The following is a 24,323-nucleotide window of genomic DNA, read 5'->3' as shown; positions in this document are numbered from 1 at the left end:
AGGGTGGGTGAAGCAGGTCAGGATGTGGGGGGTGCCCATTTTTCTGGGGGGCCCCCAATTGGCTGAGGGCCCCGGGCACAGGACTCATTGGCCCAGTGGCTAATCCACCACTAAGTATCCTGTTTCAGTGTAAGTAAATCAAGTTACACTAGCAGAATACCCAGACTCCCAAGTCACTGATTTCTCCTCCAAGAGAAACCAACCTGCAAGCCCCCAACATCTGCTACAACTCAACAGGGAGTGACAATATTATTATTTGCCACTGTATAGCGTAGAGCCTGGAGTCATTGTGTATTTCTCAAAATGACTATTGTCTGATGCAAGATGCAGCTGGATGGTGGCATTGCCTCAGCTCCAATAATGCCTCTGGCATAAATTGCTGTACGTGCAGGGCACACGCTGAGACAAAGCGTTGCTGACTAACTTATTCCTGGGAGAAGACAAATAATTGTATTGAAATAATGCCTTGTTTATGAAGAAATCCTCCAGCTGCGTATTACCCTAGCTACCCTGGAATATGAATTGAACAATGGTTTGTGCTCTAGTACCTTGCACTGTTTTTGCAGTCTAACTGCATCAGAGTCAAGTCTGAGGGTACTTAGTACAATGGGTTTTGACCAAAGAACCCCAAACTGTCATTAAAGTGACCCTGTCAATTTAAAAGTCAATAATAAAGAAATAATAGCTAAACAAACAAAACTATATCACCCTAAAATATTTTGGATTAGTATCAGTGAAGGAATTAGAAAAAAATCTACTATGCTTCTTACTACTTATGCTTTTTGATACGTTGTGTATTTCTGAGTTTGGACAATAAAACCCAGTGAAGTCTTTTGTTTGTAGCCAGTTTCACTGTTGGATATTTGGTGCACCAATGTTTTGGGGTGTCAGATGCTGCAGGAGAGTGTTATATGTTTAAAAGCAACTGTCTTCATTGAAATATAGATATATTTTAATTGGAGAGACTTTTTCTTTTGATTTTAGGATTTATAAAAGCTTTTTTTTTTGGCCAAATTTAGGCCTGGTCTACACTACGGGTTTAGGTCGACTTTAGCAGCGTTAAACCGAATTAAGCCTGGACACGTCCACACAACGAGGCCCTTTCTTTCGACTTAAAGGGCCCTTTAAACCAGTTTCTTTACACCACCTCCGACGAGGGGATTAGCGATAAAACCGGCCTTTGTGGGTCGGAATTGGGGTAGTGTGGACGGAATTCGATGTTATTGGCCTCCGGGAGCTATCCCACAGTGCTTCATTGTGACCGCTCTGGACAGCGCTCTCAACTCAGATGCACTGACCAGGTAGACAGGAAAAGACCCGCGAAGGTTTGAATTTCATTTCCTGTTTGCCCAGCGTGGAGAGCACAGGTGACCACGCAGAGCTCATCAGCACAGGTAACCGTCATGGAGTCCTCCCAGGATCGCAAAAGAGCTCCAGCATGGACCGAACGGGAGGTACGAGATCTGCTCGCCATATGGGGAGATGAAGCAGTGATAGCTGAACTCCGTAGCAGTAAAAGAAATGGAAAAGTATTAGAAAAGATCTCCAAGGCCATGAAGGACCGAGGCCATAACAGGGACACACAGCAGTGCCGCGTGAAAATTAAGGAGCTAAGGCAAGCCTACCACAAAGCCAGAGAAGCAAACGGAAGGTCCGGGGCAGAGCCGCAAACTTGCCGCTACTACGCGGAGCTGCATGCGATCCTAGGGGGTGCAGCCACCACTACCCCAACCGTGTGCTATGACTCTCTCACTGGAGAAACACACAGGGAAGACGGTTCGGGGAACGAGGAAGATGACGATGGAGGTACTGTAGGTAGCTCACAGCAGCAAGGAAGCGGAGAAACCGGTTTCCCCAACAGCCAGGATATGTTTGTGACACTGGACCTGGAACCAGTAACCCCCGAACTCACCCAAGACCCTCAGGGCACACAGGAGACCTCTGGTGAGTGTAACTTTGTAAATATTTGTAAACATTACAAAAAAAAGCAAGCAAGTCTGTTAACGTGTATGGGGATGGAGCGGAAATCCTCCAGGGACATCTCCAGAAAGCTCTCCTGGTTGAAATGGGGTGATTTTATTAAGGGGGACATTCAGAGGCGCCCGTTCCTGCTATTCGGACCAGAAATGTTCCCCGCTGTTAACCACGCGGTGGGGGGGAGGGGTGAAGTGATCATCCCAGAGAATCGTGTGTGTGTGTGTGTGGGGGGGGTGGTTTACTTGTGTTTGTGCCGCATGTTAACCGGGAAACCGCAGCCCCCTCCTTTTACATTGAAACCCCATTTTAAATGGACAACCCAATTCATCCTTGAGATGGGAAATGCGCTGCTGTTTGCAACCTTTCCCGCATGTTAAGAAGGTTAAATAAGCCAAAACACTGTGGCCTACGATGGCTGCCTGCAAGCCGAAATATGCGACCTTGTAATGAAAGAGTGTACCCATTGTTCCCTAAAATGTGTCTTTTTTAACCACCTCTCCCTTCTCCTCCACCAGCTGCAAATGTTTCTCCTTCGCAGAGGCTCGTGAACATTAGAAAGAGAAAACGTAAGACGAGGGACGAGATGTTCACGGAGCTGCAGATGTCCTCCCACGCTGATAGAGCACAGCAGAATGCGTGGAGGCAGTCAATGTCGGAGATGAGAAAAGTCCAACATGAACGAGAGGAGAGGTGGCGGGCTGAAGACGATAGGTGGCGTCAGCTTGCAGACAGACGGCAAGAGGCAATGCTCCGTCTGCTGGAGCATCAAAGTGATATGCTCGAGCGTATGGTTGAGTTGCAGGAAAGGCAGCAGGAGCAGAGACCGCCGCTACAGCCCCTGTGTAACCAATAGCCCTCCTCCCCAAGTTCCATAGCCTCGTCACCCAGACGCCCAAGAACACGGTGGGGGGGCCTCCGTCCACCCAGTCACTCCACCCCAGATGATCGCCCAAGCATCAGAAGGCTGGGCTTCAATAAGAGTTAAAGTTTTAAAATGCAGTGTGTCCTTTTCCATCCCTCCTCCCCCACCCATCCCTGCTACCTTGGCAATTATCCCCCTACCTCTGTAAGGAACTAATAAAGAATGCATGAATGTGAAAAAACAATGACTTTATTGCCTCTGCAAGTGGGAGGGGAGGGGAGGGTGGGGTGGGGTGGTTGGTTTACAGGGAAGTAGAGTGAACCGGGTCGGGGGGGGGGTTGGAGGGTTCATCAAGGAGAAACAAACAGAAGTTTCACACAGTAGCCTGGCCAGTCACAAAACTCGTTTTCAAAGCTTCTCTGATGCGCACCGCGCCCTGCTGTGCTCCTCTAACCGCCCTGGTGTCTGGCTGCGCGTAATCAGCGGCCAGGCGAGTTGCCTCAACCTCCCACCCCGCCATAAATGTCTCCCCCTTACTCTCACAGATATTGTGGAGCGCACAGCAAGCAGCAATAACAATGGGGATATTCTTTTCGCTGAGGTCTGAGCGAGTCAGTAAGCTGCGCCAGCGCGCTTTTAAACGTCCAAATGCACATTCCACCACCATTCGGCACTTGCTCAGCCTGTAGTTGAACAGGTCCTGACTCCTGTCCAGGCTGCCTGTGTATGGCTTCATGAGCCATGGCATTAAGGGGTAGGCTGGGTCCCCAAGGATCACGATAGGCATTTCAACATCCCCAATGGTCACTTTCTGGTCCGGGAAGAAAGTCCCTTCCTCCAGCTTTCGAAACAGAGCAGAGTTCCTGAAGACGCGAGCATCATGTACCTTTCCCGGCCATCCCACGTTGATGTTGGTGAAACGTCCCTTGTGATCCACCAGGGCTTGCAGCAGCATTGAAAAGTACCCCTTGCGGTTTATGTAGTCGGTGGCTTGGTGCTCCGGTGACAAGATAGGGATATGGGTTCCGTCTATGGCCCCGCCACAGTTTGGGAATCCCATTTCAGCAAAACCATCCACTATTGACTGCACGTTGCCCAGAGTCACTACCCTTGCTATCACCAGGTCTTTCATTGCCCTGGCAAATTGGATCACAGCAGCCCCCACAGTAGATTTGCCCACTCCAAATTGATTCCCGACTGACCGGTAGCTGTCTGGCGTTGCAAGCTTCCACAGGGCTATTGCCACTCGCTTCTCAACTGTGAGGGCTGCTCTCATCTTGGTATCCTGGCGTTTCAGGGCAGGGGAAAGCAAGTCACAAAGTTCCATGAAAGTGCCCTTACGCATGCGAAAGTTTCGCAGCCACTGGGAATCGTCCCATACCTGCAGCACGATGCGGTCCCACCAGTCTGTGCTTGTTTCCCGGGCCCAGAATCGGCGTTCCACGGTATCAACCTGCCCCAGTAACACCATGATTTCCACATTGCTGGGGCCTGTGCCTTGTGAGAGGTCTATGGCCATGTCAATTTCCTCATCACTCTCGTCGCCGCGCTGCAATCGCCTCCTCGCCTGGTCCGGGTTTCGCCTTGGCATGTTCTGGCTCTGCATGTACTCCAGGACAATGCGCGTGGTGTTCATAGTGCTCATAATTGCCGCGGTGATCTGAGCGGGCTCCATGATCCCAGTGCTAGCTATGGCGCCTGGTCAGAAAAAAGGCGCGAAAGTAGTATCTGATGGACCAGGAGAAGGAGGGCGGGAGGGAGGGAGGGCCGAGTGACGACATGGCGTACAGGTACAGGAACAGGGAGAAACACAAACAACTGTCACACAGAATGGTCCCCCCAAAGATTAAACTGGAAACCCTGGGCTTAGCAGGCCGTTGATTTCACGGAGGAAGGGGAAGCAAATGAACACAGAACAAATCTATTTTTTACATCTTAAGGTGGCAGCCGACGCTGCAGCATGAGTGACAGCCATACCAGTATGACGATGACGGGTACCAATCATAATATGCCATCATCTGCCAAAAGGCAAGGGGCTGCTGCTGTGTAGCAATGCAGCCCCACGTCCGCCAGCACCCAGCATCGCCCTCGGCCTCTTCTGGGTGCTTAGCAGACAATATTGGGCAATTGGCAGAAAATAGTATATTATGACTGGTAACCGTCATCATCGAAACAGTAGCATGTCTGCCCAGGTGGCCATGATTGACAGCCATACCAGTACGACGACGACGGGTACCAGTCATAATATACCATCGCCTGCAAGGGGCTGGTGCAATGCAGCACTACGGCTGCCAGCCCCACGGCTATCACTCATGCTACACCGTCTACCGCCAAAAGGCAGTTAGCAGCTGCTGCTGTGTAGCAATGCAGTCCCACGTCTGCCGGCACCCAGAGGACATATGGTGACGGTGAGCTCAGCTGAGCTGAGCGGGCTCCATGCTTGCCGTGGTATGTTGTCTGCACAGGTAACCCAGGTAAAAAGGCGCGAATCTATTGTCTGCCGTTGCTGTGACGAGGGGGGAGGGGCCTGACGACATGTACCCAGAACTGCCCGCGACACTGTTTTGCATCATCCGGGCATTGGGATCTCAACCCAGAATTCAAAGAAAAGGCGCGAACCGCTTCTCGGCTCGAGCTGTGGCGCAAACGTAGTATCTGACGGCCTAGGGGAAGGAGGGAGGGGGGCCGAGTGACGACATGGCGTACAGGCACAGGGAATTAAAATAAAGAACGGTGGCTGTGCATCAGGGAGAGACACAAACAACTGTCACAGACTGGTCCCCCCCAAAGATTAAACTGAAAACCCTGTTGACGGAGGGAGGGGGAAGCAAATGAATACAGAGAAAATCTATTTTTTACATCTTAAGACGACGGTGCAGCGTGACTGATAGCCCTCGGCATCTTTCTGGGTGCTTGGCAGCAAATACTGGGCGGTGTATGACGATGGTCTTCAGGCCTATTGTACGAGCTGCTGCTCAGGGAAGACTCTGCTAACGTGCGATGACCCGACTTGTAATAGGCCGGCTAACAGTCATAATACACCATTTACTGCCAAAAGGCAAGCCCCACGGCTGCCAGCACCCAGATCGCCGATGAAGGCTACCAGTCTACTGCACCGTCTACCGCCAAAAGGCAGTTAGCAGCTGCTGCTGTGTAGCAATGCAGTCCCACGTCTGCCGGCACCCAGAGGACATATGGTGATGGTGAGCTCAGCTGTGCTGAGCGGGCTCCATGTTGTCTGCACAGGTAACCCAGGTAACCCAGATAAAAAGGCGCGAATCTATTGTCTGCCGTTGCTGTGACGGGGGAGGGAGGGGCCTGACGACATGTACCCAGAACCGCCCGCGACACTGTTTTGCATCATCCGGGCATTGGGATCTCAACCCAGAATTCCAAGGGGCGGCAGAGACTGCGGGAACTGTGGGATAGCTGTGGGATAGCTACCCATAGTGCAATGCTCCGGAAGTCGACGCTAGCCTCGTACTGTGGACGCGGTCTGCCGACTAGAGCACCTAGAGCATTTTATTGTGTGGACATACACAATCTGCTGTATACAACCGATTTCAATAAAACCGGCTTCTATAAATTCGAACTAATTTCGTAGTGTAGACATACCCTTAGTCTGTGTCCCTTTAAATGCTGTTTTTTTTTTTACAAAACTGACTGAAAAATCCAGGGCTAAATTAAGCTAATTGAAGACTTTAAGAGTTAAGTAAAGACATTAGACCATTTAAAATGTACTTTATCCTCCATGGTAAACCAAACTCGATTTACAGAGCCAATGTGCGGATCTGTGGTGTGTGTTCTATATAAGCTGTGTTCCTAAATGGAAACCTAAAGAAGTATTGGAACCATCTGCTTATTGTAGTGATATTTCATAGGCAGCCCAACTAAGAATTACAGCTTTGCATTTCACAGGACTCCGCCACTGAATTATTTACAAAGTTGTTCAGTTAAATGAATGGGTTGCTGTGGCTTGCAGCTCTCCAAAGGATCCCTCTGCAGTTTCGGATGGAACGTTGTCCATAGTAACCTCCGCCTGCACCCTTTGTAAAGTTTTGTTCTCTTACATTGCAGGAAAGAAAAAATCCAAATTTCAGACTTTCAAGAACTTTTTTGCTAAGAAGAAAAGGAAAGAATCTCCAGCTCCCAGGGGGGAGAGTAATTTAAAACCAAGCCAGTCCAGCAGCGATGTCAGCATCCCTGCGCTCGATACTATTGCTCTTCATTCACCAACTGAGCCGGGGTAAGCTTGCAGCGAAACACAAAAATTACCAGGTTGTGCAGACATTTTGCAGCAATCGCATGAAAGCATGAGCTGGCCCCTAAGGAGAAACCTCTGTCCAAGTTTGTGCAAAACAAGTCCTAACGCTGCTGATGGAATTTCAGGAATTTCCTTTTTCCTTTGAAACGGGCTCCAAAAATCAGCATAGGAGGGAAAATATATCCAACTGTTTAGCCTGTAAAACTGCAGATAGACCAGAATTTATTGTTTGGTGTTTGAAATCCACCCTGGCAAGTCTTACCAGCAATGATGTTAGAGTAAGTGGTGATCTGAGTACTGCTGATACAGAGAATGTACATGAAATCAGATGGCTGTTTCTTAGCATCAATGGAGCCTGTGTGGATTAACCTGCCTCATGACTGGGGCAAAGGAAAAGAATTTAGAAGCAGAATTTCTGTCTTAGAGATCCACTTAGTTAATTTTCTTATGGCAAAGCTGACAATTAGGGCTAAATTTTTTTTAAAGGCCTCTAATTTTGCACTTGCAACCACATGCACATAGTGTGGCAAGGGAGACATTACACATCTGTGCTGGGTACCCCTTGCTTTGAATTTGATTCTGAATATTGTTATGTCCCTTCCCAAAGGAGTTGTTATTTCTTAGTTAAGGAGACATGCACAAACCTATTACAGATACCACTGTCCTCAGGGGCACGTATTGCCACAACATCAGCAAGTCATACAGTAGAACCTAACCATTAACAACCAGCAAGACATTTGAAAATTCTTTTAAAAAACAAACAAACCAACCTGCAAAAATATTAAAATCAATGTACCCCCCCTTGTTTCAATATAAGTATTTGATCAGTTCTCTGTTGAAACAATCCATGTAACTGTTTGCTTTCAAACCCAGCCTGGAACAAATTAGTTAAACATGTCTGTTTAGGAGGACCGATGAGTTATGTGGGTGCGCGCTGCATACTGGGCAGTAGGCAGGAATTTGGGGATCTGACAGGCCTTGGCTTGTTAGCATAGCAATGACAGAGGGAGTCATAGAATCATAGAATCATAGAATATCAGAGTTGGAAGGGACCTCAAGAGGTCATCTAGTCCAACCCCCTGCTCAAAGCAGGACCAATTCCCAGCTAAATCATCCCAGCCAGGGCTTTGTCAAGCCTGACCTTAAAAACCTCCAAGGAAGGAGACTCCACCACCTCCCTAGGTAACGCATTCCAGTGTTTCACCACCCTCCTAGTGATTATACATAGGGTACGAGGAATTATACCCACACAACTAACCTATCAATTCTTGTTAGCTGATGCACAGAGTGGAAATGGTGCAGATTCATAAGAATGTTACTGTCTATTCCAAGTGCAAAAACGAAGAAGAGATTTCTCTCTTGCAGTTAATCCAGCACACCATACCCAGGGGCTCTTTATCCCAGCATTATCATCCATGGATTATAAACTGAAGTTAATATTGTGCAAAACTAGAGTTTAGGAAGTGGGTAAAACTCTATTGTTATAAGAAATAAAATTGAGTTGATTATCTATTAAAAAAAAATCCATTTTTTGTGTTGTTCAAAAATCTGTTCATACCCAGATATCACACTGAGTTGGGTGCTTTATAAATACCTAGAGAAACTAAACAAGCTAATTCTTTAACGGGTCTGTTCTTGAACATGCAAGGGACTCTATTGAAGCCAACAGGAATTTTGCATGTGGAAGGCTTGCAGAACTGGGCACCGAGCTTTGTAATTCCTGGTATGTAGAATACCAAAACAATCCCGGAGCTGTGGTTTTGGTGTTGGTGGGTGTGGCAGATTTACCATGTCATCTTTTTTTATAGTTTAATTAAAAATATTAACGATGGGCCAGACCCCCAGAGGTATTGAGCGCCTCCCATACAAGCCAGTGCAATGGTAAAGAGAGTTCTGTCAGCAGAGCTTCCATAGAAACCCAACTGTCCCTGAGTTGGTGGGAATTAGGGAGGCAGGCTGGCAGTGGGGGCCATGGGCAGGGGGGCTGGAACAGTTTTTATAGTGGGGAAGCTGAGAGCCTTTGAACCAAACTGTAAACCCTGGATATAATGGAAACTACTTCAAGCCAGGAGGTATGGCAGCACCCCTGGTTCGAGTACCTATGGCCAAGGGGCCTCTGTGTGGTTGCCCCTTGAACTCTGAGGTCCATGGGATGAAGATATGGGATGGGAACTCCTCCTTGATGACTAGAGTGCCAATTTTGGTTGGATGAAGGTTTCATCACATGACATAATCTTTAATTAAAAATTAATCTTTAATTCCTGGAGATTCCAGGACAACCTTGGAGGCTTGTCAACCCTAGACAGTCCCAGCTCTAAACCTGTCACCCCTCCCATGTATCCCCTTGGTATCACTCCCTTTTTGTTTTGTGCCGCCTTCTACCCCTTCCTTTTGCAACTCCACCCCTCTTTCTTGTGCGCCACTCTCTCCTCATTCCAACCACTGTTCAAACATGCTGCTTTCATAAAAGCATCCATCAATCACCCACCCGAGAGTATGCATTATACACGCACACCCCATGCTGAGATTAAACCACCAGCTCATACTTAGAAGCCCCTCCTGCTCAATGGATTTCATTTGGAGCAGGATTATTTAGGACCAAGTTCTCCCCTCGGTTGGTTTTACCCACTTAGTGGAGCAGAAATTAAGCAAACTCCAACTCATGGAGTTTCCTTTTAAATTCTGTCTTCATGTTCATGCTGCTTTAAGTAACAGCATCTTGGTGGGAATGCATGTGGCTGACTCATATATTTATATAGGGAAACTGGGGTAGAAGTATAATGGCTAAAACATCTGTTTTCTCTTTTTATTGGCTAACAATGCAGCTTTAGATTTGGATGCAAATATAAATACACTGCATGGGATTACACTGTGAATATGCTGTATGTAGGAAAGCGTGTCCTACACTCATCTCTCCTAGACCAGCAATTCATTCTAAAGTTACTTTTATGCTCCTATTGTCAGTGCCAAAAGAAAATGTAGAAAGTCTTCTGCAGTTACATATATATGTGTGTATATATGTATTTTTTAAACATCTATGGTGCTGGCAGCAGCGCAGTCTCCAGAACACGCAAACATCTGCCGCTCTTTCTAAAGGACTCCAAATAAGTACAGTAAGAACATCACTGTTTTAAAAAGAGATTAATACATGGCCAGACCCAGGATCAGTTCTAAATAAATCAATAAAGAACAACGAGCATCAGTATTAATTTATATTCATTAAAAACCTAATTGACACCATCTTTCTAGCCACAGCATAATAGCTTCAGTAATTATCTTGTCTGGGTATAGTCCTTTCATTCAGAAGGTGCTTGTATAAAAATTGATATACACAGTGTAAAAACTTAGGGATTACCTAGAGGATGAAGGCAGGCAAGGGTTTATCAGTGCACTGCAACGCTACACAACTCATAGACTCATAGACTTTAAGGTCAGAAAGGACCATTATGATCATCTGGTCTGACCCCCTGCATGCTGCAGGCCATAAAACTGTCCCTACCCCTTCCCTGGACTCTGCTGTTGAAGTCCCCAATCAACAACTCAAGATAAACATTAGCAAGCTGATAATGCTAAAGGAAAGGGGAAGAACATGAACTCTGGCCCTGGCTTTTAGTGTAAGAGCACAGATTAGTTCTGGATAGGACAGTAACGTGCAGCAAGATTGCTGCACATGTCCTGGGGGAATGCTTTCAGACTCAGCCTAAGCATATGGTTGGCTACATCTCAAATGGCAAAGTGAAGTTAGCCAAGCAGGCACTGCAGGTGTCATTCCCCAGTGTTGTGAGAAGAAGATAGTTTTGCTGTAGGGCAGGAGGAGAAAGGTTTTTTTTTTTTTTTTTTTTTAATTGTGTATTCCTTTATGAAAAGTCCCCTCTCTCTGTCCCAGAGTTTGTTTTGGAGGTAAAGAGGGAATTTTAGGTTATGAGACTAATGGAAAACCATACCCCCTCCCCATTCTATCTGGAATCCCCATATAAAGCAAATGTTGGATAGAGTAGGAGATTTTCCCAGACAGTTTTGTGGTAAGGGATTGTCCCTCGTCACTTCCATTTACCCTGAGTCAATCTGCTAAATGCAATTTACGTTGCCTGAAAGGCAGCTGGGCCAAGAGGTTTAGACCTGGGTTACAGGTCTGGCCACAGGAGAGAGCTCTTTGTGTCTAGCTAGGTGCTGGTGTGAAATTTTGATGCAACCCATGTTTGTTGCCTTTTAGACAGGGAATGTACAACTACAACCTGTCTATACAGCATCTGTAACTGACCGGGCCTGGTTACAACTCAGTTAATAGCTGTAGCACAGACAGGAGCTAATCATCTCCCTTAGCCAAGCTAAACCTCTGGAGAGCGTAGAGCTGGACTCAGGAGGAGACCTAGGTGAAATTTTTTGTCAGAAACCTTTTTTTGTTGTTATTGCAAAAAATGCAGATTTGGCAACACGGAAATGCTTCACTAAATTGAATCAATTTTACCCAAATTGTTCATGTTGGGGGGAAAAAATTCTGTAAAAAATCGAAAAGTTTGTTTTTCATCTTGAAATGACTTTTTGTTTAGAAATCTCCGTCAATTTTACTAAAGACCAATTACAAACATTTTAAAAAAAGCTCAAAATGAAATGATTTGTTTGACTTGATATTATTATTTTTTATTTGCCACCTACCTAAAAAATCTGTTCTTCATCCAACTGTACTTGGGAGGTGTAACTGGGTTCCCTGCTGTGGCTCTAGTTGTATTGTAGATGGGCCTTGGATATATTTAAAATGTAGATTGGAACTATATTTGTGGTCCAATCATGTTATAACAGTTTCTCTTTGCTTATGTGGACAGAAAAAAACCCTGTTAGGGAACCATATTTTAACCTCGATGCGTGCCAAGGTTTGAACTCGATTTGTGTGTGTGCTTCCATCTGCCCAGAAACCGGGGCTGATCTGACCCACACCCATCTATGAAGGCCCAAAGGGGCTGTTCGAGCAGCCAAGTACAGCTGGACAGAGGGATGCCCCCAGTCTCCTGCAAGGGCATGGTATGGAGCTGCTACAATGGCTGCATGCCACTCAGAGATAGTTTCCCAGTGACTGTATTAGCCCTCTGCATGGGTGATGTGGCATAAAGGAGCCTTATTGGAATGGAGAATTGGGCTCAGATCCTGCTGTTCTGATGGATTATAGGCCATGTAACCCTGGACTCTGGGGGGAAGCCTTGCATTAAAGGACAGGGGTTTTCTCTAACAACAGTGTAAACTGTAACTTTCCCTCAAGCTAGAGGAGCAGGGCCATACGTGGAGTTGCCACGGAGAAAACAAAAAAGCAAACCGGCAGTAAGAAGGGAGGGAAGATTGCAAAGGGGACTTATCCCTGTGACATGCTTGTCTTTGAAGCCTTGCTGGCAAGGCCCAAAGTGTGAGTGAGTCAAGGAGATTATTATTATTATTATTATTAATTACTTGTATTATGGTAGCACCTAGAGGCCTCAGCTGAGACCAGGGCTTTATTTGTGGTAGGGACTGCACAAACACATAGTGATACAATCCCTGCCCCTAAGAGCTTACAGTCTAACTAGACAAGACCCACAAAAGGTGGGAGGGAAAACAGACGCACAGAGAATGACTTGCCCAATGTCACCCAACAGGTCAGTGGCAAAGGTAGGAATAGAACCCACCTCTCCGGATTCCTAGTTAAACGTCCTGACCGCTCTGCCCTTAAGGTGGCTGAATACAGGAATGAAACGAAATTTTAGAGATGGAGATAATGGGCTCAAAGATCTTCCCTCCCTTTCAGATCCAAAGGAAGCATGGGAAACAAAGCCTTGTCACATGACAGTGTCTTTATTTTTGAATCTGCGCCAGAAAACACAGCTGGTGACATGTCCTCTCAGGAAAACATACCTGGGAAAGTGAAAACATTACAGGTAAGAGCACGTTCCATGTTCACAAGGCTGGATAATTTACTGCTTGTTAGCTGCCATGCTGAACACTTGCTTGGATCCGCTCTCCAGCTGATTCCTCAAGGCGTATGGCAGAGAGTTGGAAAATAGATGTGCTGTTGTTTGAATCTGTTCTGCTGCTTAGAAATATATATATATATAAGCGGCACCAGTGTGTTCAGCCTTGTGCTGGTTACTCTGGTGACAACCCCTGCCCCCAAGACTTCATAACCTATATTCTTTCCGAGGTGAGTAGTTCCTCTTCGCAAGGACCTTCCATTCTTTATTTCATAGCGTCTGCCTTTTGGTTAAGGCTATTTGTTTATATTGAAATGTATCCCTTACACTGAAGCTGGGAATGGGTGACGGGATGGATCACCTGATGATTCCCTGTTCTGTTCATTCCTTCTGGGGCACCTGGCATTGGCCACTGTCAGAAGACAGGATACTGGGCTAGATGGACCATTGGTCTGACCTAGTATCGCTGTTCTTATATTCACTGGTATTATTTTAAAGGCATCCCGCTGCTCCAGTTCTGCCCTGAGATGTTTTTTAAATGGTTTTTATTGTATTGTCCAGCACCACTCTGTGTGTGCATGAATGTGTTGTGGAATGACAGATGTGTCAGGGCATTCTTAATAACAGCTTTATTTATATCATTATTCTTCCTATCGCTGTCAGCTGAGGACACTCTGTTCTCCTAGGTCATTTCCTTCTTCCAAAGCACATGCTGAACCCTCCTTGGCAACTTCCTTATCAATTCTTGGGTATTGCACTCGGAGAGCTGCCCGACGTAAACCACAAAGATAAAAGTTTAAGGTTTTCCTGGGGATTGAAGCAAACTGTTGATAATGCAGTCCAAGGCCGCCTACAGGCCTTCATTGGTCAGCATGAACCATGGTTGCAAAACAAGGTTGCATCACATGTTAAATAGCAGGAGATACGCAGAGGGACCTCTTCACGAAAATACAGATGAGGCCAAGTTTCAGTTCAAGATATTACTTGCAAAACAATGGGGTCAGGGGCGGGGGAGAATAATAATTTCATAAGGCAGGACCTTTTGGGGGCAAAAGCTCCTTTCCATTTGTTTAATCTGATTCTGTTATCTCCATCCCCTTGACTCCTCTTCCCTCAACTATCCACGACGCTGCATAGTAATAGAGTGCTGCCAGGGATATTTTTATAGTCAAAAGGGAGTCTGTTTCCTTTAACTTAACTCTCATTTGCGTGAAAAAGCTGCGCACCAATAAAACCAGATAGTTCTTAGTAACAGTAGATTGACTTTTGCCAGCACAAGAGGGATCGTACATTTGCATTTCTCCTGTAATGTCTTGCCCTCTGCATTTAATAAATAATGGTGGGCAGGGTTTGTAAAATATTAGGGAAGCAGATTTTACTCCCACTTAGGGAGTAGATGTGCAGATGTGTCGTGGGTCTCATTTGCTTGCTGCATTCATTGCATTCTTTGAGCAGCTTGTCATTTGTCTAGCATTTGCAGATTGTCTTGCTTCTATTTCTCTGATTGGTTTGGGGTAAATCTGTGGGGTGCTTGGGCAGATGTGGGAGAATCTGAATAAGAAGATTGTAGAACAGAGGCTTGACGAGGAGCAGATTTACCATCTGATTTACCGTGCGATGGCACAGGGCCCCCAATGACAGGGGGCCCCCCCAAATGCGGCAAGCGCAGCAGGGCTCAGGCAGGCTGCCCGCGCTGCTCCCAGAAGCGGTTGGCTGCTGGCGCGTCTCTGCACGCCCCTGGTGGGGGGGAGGTGGCTCCGCGCACTGCCCCCACCCCAGGCAGCGCATGGAGACCTGCTGTCCCCCAAGGGGCGCACAGAGACTAAGCAGGGCTAAGATGGCTCCCTGCCCGCTCTGCCTCCCTCCCTCCGCGCCGCACTGCTCCTGGAAACGGCCGGCATGTCCCTGTGTCACCGCGTATTGCCCCTGCCCCAAGCGCCAACTCCGCAGCTCCCATTGGCTGGGAATTGCGTCCAATGGGAGCTGCGGGGGCGGCGCCTGCAGGCAGCGGCGCATGGAGAGCCCTGGCGCCCCCCCACCTAGAAGCTGCTGCCAGAGGGGTGTGCCGATCGCTTTGGGAGCTACGCCGTCTGAGGTAAGTGCTGCCCCCCTCCCGCACCCCAGCCCAGAACCCACAACCTGCACCCAAACTTCCTCCCAGAGCCCACATCCCTTACCCCCTCCTGCATCCCAACCCTCTGCCCCAATCAAGGTACCTCATTTTATTTTCATTTACTTCCTATTACTTACAATATAGGAGGGGGATGAAGAAAAAAAGAATGAAAAATGGGGGGAGATAAGAGAATGTTCTTTTTCTTGGCTGGGTCTGGAGGGGGGGCCCCCGAAAATGAAGTGCACACAGGGCCCCACTCACTCTAAATCCATCACTGGGCTTGACTCCCTGTTGCTCTTTAGTTGTTCACACCCATACGTTTGAGAGCAATGCAGGTGTAAAATGATACCACATCAGAATAGTAGCATTTTACATCCATTTTGCAGAGGTGTAAATGACCTTATAGTTTGAGGGGCAACAGAGAATCAGCCCCTAGATCTTTGTAAACTCCCCAGCCCGTGGTTTAATAAGCAAATGACCATAGGTCCTGGTCTCTGTCAGGAGTCCTTAGATGAGCCATTTTTAGTTGAAGGACAAAAGTTCTCTTCAGACCTTGTCTGTGTTCCAGCCCTGACATAGCTGACTCCAAGAGCTTTAGAACCGGTGTTTCCTGAGATTTGTTTTTTTGTTGTGTGTTTTAAGAGGGAACATCTGTCCGCTTGTGAGGTTGCAGACTTTGGGGGTTTTTTTGTTCTCCCCCCACCCACCCCCGGATCAGACTGGTCCTAGCATTTTTTGGGCAGCCTTGCAAAACAATTCACACCCTCTCTGACAAACATCAGTGATTCCTGTCAGCCACGATCACTCCCCGTGTCCTGAGGTTTTGGGGGAGAGTTAGTGAGATGATCCCACAAATTTTAAAGAACTCCCTTTGTATAAAATGTCTGTGTGAGAGCAATTCTTCCTGTCAACACCTTCCTTCTTGGTGCAGAAGTGGGGCCCCGCTGCTTGTCGGGGGTTGGGGCATAGCAGTCATTTTTTTGCAAAGGAATTTTTTGAAAAGGACAATTGTCCAGATAAAGACAGGGTTCTAGGAGCTACCAGCCCTCCAAACTCTGGAGGATTCTGTGTGCATTCTGGTAAATGCCATCACTTGTAATTCTTTACCAACACTAGTTAATTAACCATCACCTCGGTAAAACGGGCAACTGTTACTTTTAGTGACGAAGAAAGATTAAGTGACTTGATCAAACGCACAGAGTTAGGTCTGGGTGTGGGCAGATGGTGGAAGTTGACTAGGGGTTAAGGTATAAACTGAGAATTCAAAATAGGGGGGGATGTACAGTATGAACACCATGTGTTGTAATAATCTGGCTGTGGTTCTGCTGGGGATGGTGAGATGTCAGTCTGTAATAATCTGCTGAATTAAATTGTTTTTTCAATATTTTGTGTAGCAGCCAGCGTTCATGGAAGGTCCTGGAAGAATGTAACTAAATATAACTTCACTCTTTACTAAGCTTTCTGGATGGCCCTTTCCTTTGTATACTCCTCTTCACTAAAAGCTTCTGTCTGGTAGCTGACGTATCTTGGGTAGAATTATACATAATGAAGGTTTCTTCCGTATAGTTAAAGCTATTTTAAGATTGTGTATTATGTTTCCCTTCGCCCCACAGCTCCAGTTACAACAGAACATCAGACTTGGGTCTTCTCCTCTTGTTATAACTGGCAGGAAATTGGAAGATACAGGTGCTGTTTCAGAAGATGATGGATTACCTAAAAGCCCTCCAGAAATCTCCACTCTTCATGAAGTTCTAACATGTTCACCAAGCAAGGTATGTTCATCATGTCACCTCAGTACTAGAGGAATAAATGGAATTGCCTGTGTAGAATAATGAAGTCTGCAGTCAAAAAATGCTTTACTATAAATCATTATTCTTATTTCAATGCCATCTTTTATGGGGGTTCATTTGTACAAAACCTGTGGTTCTCTGGTTTATCATGCATGGTGGTTTCCCTCTTTCAAATTCAATACCAGAATCAGAAACCAACAAAAAACTTTTTTTTACGTTTGCAAGTCAGTGGAAGAGGAGGTTATTAAAAAATGGTTTACAGAAGTTGAGTTATTTCTGGAAGTATAAAACACACACACACAAACGTATATAGATAGATTTAAAAAAAAGATCAAATCTGCTGTAGATTAAATCCAAAGTGGGTAGAGTTGGTGCAAGGAATTTTTTTTTTTAAACTGACAGTCCTACAATTCTAGGTCAACAATGGCCCCTTATATATATATCTCATGAAGATCCATCACTAAGTTAGAGACAGGAATGCTCAAGGTCCAGTGGTGGGAAAGAGGTTTGGGCAGTCACTGAGGGTTTAAAGGCTATTTTGTATTTACATGTAATTAAAACAAATCCAATTGTCAAACATACCTAAAGAAAAGCAGGCATTCTGGGGTACTTGTGTATGTATACCTGCACCATACTTAAATCCTGGTCCATCTCTGTATATTACTGTAAAAGATATTAGTAACTGAGAGGATGTTCCTGATTCAATTTAAAATTCAGGCTTTAAAAATCCGTCCTTTCCACAAAATATTATAATAATAACAACCATCTACATCTCCAAATGCGCAGGGATAGACAGTCTTCAGAAAATACCAACCATGTAATAGCAGTCCCTGAAATACACAAAAAGTTAGAGTGTTCTGTGCTTATCTCTTAAAGAATTATACAAAATTGTTAAGGATCAAGTTAGAACAAACTGTGCTTTTAACAGTCTTGAAAACTAGTAGAAACATTGAAAGGTGAAACACTGCTGGGAAAGATTAAGGTAGTTGGAAGATTTATATAAAAGTCATAAAGACAACAAAAAAGTAAATTCATACTTCAACTCTGAGTTAAATTAGGGCTGAAGGGAAGAACCAAGCAAAGGAATTTATGCAGCTGATGAAAACAGAATCATAGCCTTTAATAACAGAAGACTCCTAGCTGGCTTGAAAACTTATCTAACAAAAGATGGCACTATTTGAAACCCCCTGGTTTGGTTGCTGCAATACACGAGGGGCCAAATTCAGATCTGTTAGAACACAGTTGAAACAAATGGAGTTCTGTCTGCTTATGTCCAGTCTGAACTTGGCCAGAGATCCCTAAATGCTCCAAGATTCTGGAGCAAAGATGTGTCTCTCAGTGGAAAACAAGGGCAATATTCATCTTTGAAAAGCCTCAGTAGAGGCTACTCAGAACATAGATGTGCCATCCCAGAATGGGCTAACAGGCCAAATCTGGAATTCTCTGGCAGTGGCCTACAGTGTATCTGCTGCATCAGAGGAAGGCGAAAAAAATCCAGAATATTTCTGTACAGTTGTGCAGTGCTCAATGTAAGCATGGTAACTTCAACAAAAAGGCAGAGCAAGGAGAAAGTGTGTCTGGATTTGCATCGAGAGAGAAAGCAAACAAAGAAGATTTAAAAATGTTTTAAGGTACTTGAGTAACAATGGATAGATCAAGATGCAAAACAGATGGAAATACCAGACATGTGGAAGAAGACTTGGTCCCAGTGGCAGTTGTGAGTAGCAAGGACCATTGGCCGCAAAGAGGAGTTGTTGCAGAACATTTGTATGTATCCAAGAGAGAAGCTTGGGAGCATCATGGTGAACCGTTTATACAGCAGTAGAGAGAATGGTTTGAAGATGTGGGGGAAACATGCCAGTATTTTGTTTCAGCACTGGGACTACGATAAGTGGATGCCTAAGTAAGACCTGGAACTCACGTGCTTTTCTCCATCTTTAAACACATTAGCATGAAGCAGAGTTCAATTTGAAAAGGACAGGTTGAAAAGGGGGCTGTTGTAGTAAAGTCTTGGTAGCAAACAACTTCCTTTGTGTGTGTGGGGGGAAGGCGGGGGGAGGAAAGCATGCATTTATCTAGGGGTTCTGCAAATAATAACATACTTCGGAGCACTTTTAAAGAGTGAAACTGATCTGTTAATAAGGTTTCTAGAGCAGTCTGCCTAGTTCCACAATAAGTTGAACGATACATTTATATCTGAACTGTGTTTTTTTTTTTAAAGTAGTTTATAGAATGCTCTAGCAGCAGAATGTTAGCATATGATGATTATCCACTGATCAGAGAAGTACATTTAAGTCAAATCTCTTTGCACACTTTGGACAGAATGATTGATCTGCTGTTGTAGGAGAAATAAACATCATTCTTACTTTGGTTCATTATAGTCTTGTTGTTTCCACAAGTGAAAATGTCTTAAGGTTTAAAACTGTTGCCTTCTAGAAGTTTGTCAGTTATGTTGAATTGTGCAGTGGTTGTTCTTATGTCAGGTCATATAGGGAGAGGAAGAATGATCCAGCGGTTAGGGCTCTAATCTGGGATTTGGGAGACCTATGTTCAATTTCTTGATCCTACAGCCTTCCTGTGTGACCATGAAATAGTTACTTAGCCTCTCAGTGCCTCTTCCTTTGTAAAATGTGAATAATAGAACTTCCGTACCAGATGGGTGTGTCGTGAGGATAAATATATTCAAGATTGTGAGATTCTCAGCTGCTTCTGTAATGGAGGCCATAATAATAACTCAGATTGAAACAGCACAGGAATGAGGGACATTGGCAATTTGACTAAATCCATATGTGAAGCAGACAGGGCTATGAGACACCTTCTCATCCGAATCAATCTGATTCAAAGGAGCGAGATCTTTTTCAAGAACTTTCTTCCTACTTTAAAAAAGTTTCAACAATATTTTAGTGGGAGGAGGCATTTGAGTGAATCTAATCATAGTTGTAAATCTGAATATCTAACAGTGGCAGAAGGTCAAAATAACTTTTAAAACACTATAGGCTCAATTCTCCACTAAGGTGTATGTCCCCTTACTGCATATATATCTAGGCATTGTGCTTCTGTACACTGTCCCGTCTACACAATATGAATCTGATAGCGGAATACAGGTATAAATGTATGTAAGGTCCTGCCCCTTGTGTCTATCACTGATGAGGAATGAACAAATGACCGAGAGGCTATGCTATGAATTAGGAATCCTGCAACGACCCCTCCTAAGTTTTCCTTTTGTATTTTCTCATAATTATGCTTTTGTATCAGTCCCAGATATCTGTGTGTAATGCTTCCCTTGACTTACCCTTTTCCTTATTTTATCCCACAGTCCTCCAACCCTGTTCAGCGCCATAGCTCTTTGAGTTTAGGTGGGACAGACAGTGAAGATGAACAGGTAAATAGTCGCTCTTCCTGTTACTAAAGTTTTCTGAGAAAGTGCATACAGGGTCTGGTATGAAGCCAAATATGCACCACATACTACTGCTATATCTCTTCTGGGTAAAAAAATGCCACAGTGAACTGTGAATGTGACAGTTCATGCACGTGTGCTCAGAAAGACACGTGTCAGAATTTTGAACAAACAAGTTCATAAAAATGTGAAGTCTGTTTGCAGATAATGCACAAACAGAAAGAGGGGCTGAATTCCACTAATAAGTTGTTCATGTGAATAGCTTAGCTGTCTCTAGTGACATACTACATACTCTGTTGTGTAACTTAGCAGGCATTGTTCAAATTAGCAGGCACAATATAATATTGCAAAACAATTCACTCCCCTATATACACAATGAAGCCCTAACAGCAGCCACTGCTCAGTGAGTCCTGTCTGTCATCAGAAGATTGTTGGGGACACTCTACTCCTCTCTGACAGATGAGAATGGCTAGAGGGTCAGCATACATAAAGCTCTTGACCCTTTCTAAAACCTGGGTATCCTGGGGAAAAGGGACTGAGCTAAGCTGCAGCCTGTGTTTAGTATATAACTGATAACTAGGAGCAGTTAAAGTTAGCCCAGCACAACCTATCCCTGACCGAAGAAGGGGAAGGCTTAAGCCAGCTCTCCTCACCAGTATATGTGCTCGAAGAACAGGCCCAGGTGACTCTCCCGCAGGCCTTCCCTGCTGATTGCAGAGCAAGTTTCCACTGACAGTAGCCTACTTTAGCCATTGAAGGCAGACCTAATGGTGCAGATTTGCGTTTCCAGCCACCCATTCTCCAGCAGCTAATAAAGTGGCTGGAAAACGATTCGACCCTCCCCAGGTGACCTCGGACCTCAAATGACAGTTATAAGAATGGCCATCGCTTATAAATAGGGCTGCAGAGGTGCTTGCCTACCCCATGAGATACCACTGCCTAGTTGGAGGGCTCTTCCTACTCTCTGGCTATACCCCTAGCACCAGACATCTCCATGCCAGCCTGATGGAGAAGAAAGGGAAGGGGCATTTCATGGGGTCTCAACAAATGCTGATCTGGCTGGAGTGGCGTACTGCCCGCCCCATATGGAAAAACTGCCAAAAAGAAGAAGAATTAACTCTTCAGCTATCTAGTAGGAACTGCAAGTAAGGCCAAGGCAGCATGGTGGCAGAAAATTGTGTACAGCCCCTTGCACCCTCCCGAGGGGGCTCCACTCACAGGGCCCTACTCAAGCAGAGCAGCGTCTCCAAGGCCAAACCCTCAGTCTCTAATCAAACTGCTCAGGAGGCCTTCTCTTCCCTTACACCCTCTCCTGCCACTAAGCCTCTGAGGAGGATGGGAGAGGAGGGTGTTTTCCCAAGACTGACCCTGCTCCTCTGCCTGTGGTTGAGAGCAAGTACTGCCTCGCCTGGTAGTTTCTGGCTTTATCGCTTTCTGGAGTGGGGGGGGGGTGAGGGGGGATGCGAGGCTCTTTAGGAATGGCAGGCCTCTGCTCTCTCCCTGAGACTGCCTTCTCTCTTCCCCCCAATTGCTGCTCCACCCAGAAAGCTATATCTCTTAGTGGGTCACAAACTGGACTGGGCAAATAATCCTAAAGTCAAAGTGGTCCAAGTAACTTGCACTTGTTTTTAAAAAAAAAAAAAAAAAAATCTCATTATGTGTATTGAATCCATGGTTCAACTAATGTTCTACCAGTTCTAGTCAAAATCAGTCCCTTTGCCCATTTATATTAGCCAGACTATCCTTTCCGTAGCCTGGCTACTGGTGGTTCCTTTTAATTTTTCCATGGAAAATATCTGCTTCCTGCTGACCATGATTTCCTTCCCTCCTATTTGCCTGTTTCATGTCCTGGTCTTCTGTGCAGAAAGGGGGGGAAGCAGGGAAAAAGAGAAATAACTTTCTGTGGTGCACAGAGCTCCACTACTTGTCAGCTCATGCTTTCTTCCTCCAATTGCCGGGAAGCCATATAGGTTTCACAGTGCAGCATCTGTCCCTTCTCTCAAAGATTTTCTCAACAGCCTAGCTTGATGTTGTATTTACATTTATTTTAAATTAAAACGTCTTCCCTTAAACAATCATCAATCGTGCAGTAACATTCGTACCCTTTGCTTTTACTATCAAGCTCTGAATTAGTAGAGCAGTAAACCAGTAAACTGAACAGAACAGCAATTATAAATCCATAGCTAGTTGTTCTGTTTAACAGAATTCCCTTTGCTTCGTGCTAAGTAAAGAACAAGTGGCCTTGATCACAGTCCTGGCTTAAGTGGATTTCACACAGTGTAATGGTTTGATTTTAGCAGTCTGCTGGGTTTGCTGAAATGGATGGGTAACGTGACAACAAAGCCTCCACTGGCTTCCAGGATTCTCTGAGTGCTTCTGCTGCTGTCTTCATCTTTAGGAAGCTCTCAGGGGGCATGTGTGTGACTCCCATTAGTGGCCTAAGTATTTATAAATGTACACTTCCTGACTGTTTAAAAGATAAGGATGGGCTGTTATTCCAAAAACATCACAGCAAATCTTTTTTTTCCCCTTTCCCCCTTCCAGAGCTTTCACCCAGGGCTAAACTCCTTTGCCAAATGGCTGTTACAGCAATCTAACTTCCCTGTTGGCTGCTTTAACTCTAATGAATTAAAGAGCAAAGCGAAGTCCAACACACAAGGAAAGTTTCCTGGCCCAAGCACTTCTCAAGGAAAATCCTCTCTAGTTGCAACATTTTCCTTCTGCTTGAATTCCAGTTACAGCACAGATGTCTTCCCTAATCATCTAACCCAAACTTCCCCCTTTTACCTTAAAACAAAGCACTAAGGAGACAGTTTTCTATCTACTCTTCTTTAAACTGCCCCAGAGAAGAGGAAATCACCATCCAATCAATGTTGTGGGGTGGGACAAAACATCCACTGAGAAAGCAATATAGCAGTTAATGTCCATTAAAGACCAGGTTTATCATCCCTAGAGGCAGATCTTCCGCTGGTGTAAATTGTCATAGCTCTGGAGTCCCTGTGAAGACCTCCTCTAGCCTCAGGTTTCAGTAAAAGTTGACAGCCTACGAAAAGAAGATGGGTCACTGTGTCTTACAGGACAAAAATAAGAAGTACTATTAATCGTTTTGTCCTCAGATAAACTAGAGTTTCAGAGTTTGTGCCTCTTGAATATGTGGCGATGCATCACATATCCTGTAAAATCAGGTACTGGTGCAGAGGTAAGCCCAGTAGCTGATTTTGCTGTATAAACCAGCGTGTCACTGGCTACAGGATCTGGCCTTTCATACATGAACTCAGAGTGCCACAGTCATGTAAAAACTGTTAGAGGAAAGAACTTGTATGAGGGAAATGAGCAACAGTTACTGTTTTCTTTTTCTAAGATTTGCTGAACCTATTATTATAATTCTACAGGACCAATAATAGTTTGCTGCTTTAGTTCTTTTAACTTCTCCTGAATTTACACACTGTGAAAAAGAGAACCTAAAACGGAATTAATCAATTCAGTGTTGATTTTGTTTTAGCTCCATGAACTTAAAAAGTCAACAGTGATTAAGAAAGTGGGAGTTGCTTTTCTTTTTCTTAAAATGAAAAGCATGTAATGTATATACCTAGACTAATACTGCAGATCAGATGGGGAAAGCCTTTTAGAGCACAGCTCCAGTTCCAATCTTGCATTTAAAAACCAAGCTGAGAGTGAGTACTTTCCTACAATCAGAGTTAAAGGATTTTTAATAAATTTTAGGCAACCAGATGCAGCCTGATGGTTTGAATTAAATCTGACAGGCCTTGGCCCAGGCCAAGATTGAGAGCAGATACTTTCTTAAAGTGACCATACTATGTACCGTTGGAGGATCTTGTAGATCATGATTCTTCTTTAATGCACAATACTGTATTTCATCATGGTAACCACTATTTTCATCTTAAGTCTTAAGTGACTTTATGAGCCCAGCAAATCTAAAATATTCACTTATTAAATACTTGCCTAGGAATCTTTACAATGGAA

The 24,323-nt window shown here is 45.0% G+C and overlaps 1 protein-coding gene across 6 annotated transcripts in view; it reads left to right on the top strand.

The window, feature by feature from the left end:
- Window positions 1-24,323, top strand: part of KIAA1210 (KIAA1210 ortholog) — a 94,900-nt gene that overhangs the window by 56,976 nt on the left and 13,601 nt on the right. For 5 of the 6 annotated variants that reach the window (XM_034780694.1, XM_034780697.1, XM_034780692.1 and 2 more), the window contains exons 3-6: window positions 6,917-7,085; window positions 12,877-13,006; window positions 16,766-16,924; window positions 20,259-20,324. In XM_034780694.1, coding sequence (XP_034636585.1) covers window positions 6,917-7,085; window positions 12,877-13,006; window positions 16,766-16,924; window positions 20,259-20,324 — 524 coding nt within the window. The remainder of the gene's footprint in view (window positions 1-6,916; window positions 7,086-12,876; window positions 13,007-16,765; window positions 16,925-20,258; window positions 20,325-24,323) is intronic. The other variant, XM_034780695.1, reaches the window with a different exon arrangement.

This window comes from Trachemys scripta, chromosome 9 (assembly GCF_013100865.1).
Source record: "Trachemys scripta elegans isolate TJP31775 chromosome 9, CAS_Tse_1.0, whole genome shotgun sequence".
Lineage (NCBI taxonomy): Eukaryota > Metazoa > Chordata > Testudines > Emydidae > Trachemys > Trachemys scripta.
Note: the sequence above shows the minus strand (reverse complement) of the source record. Positions and strands in the feature narration are given on the sequence as shown.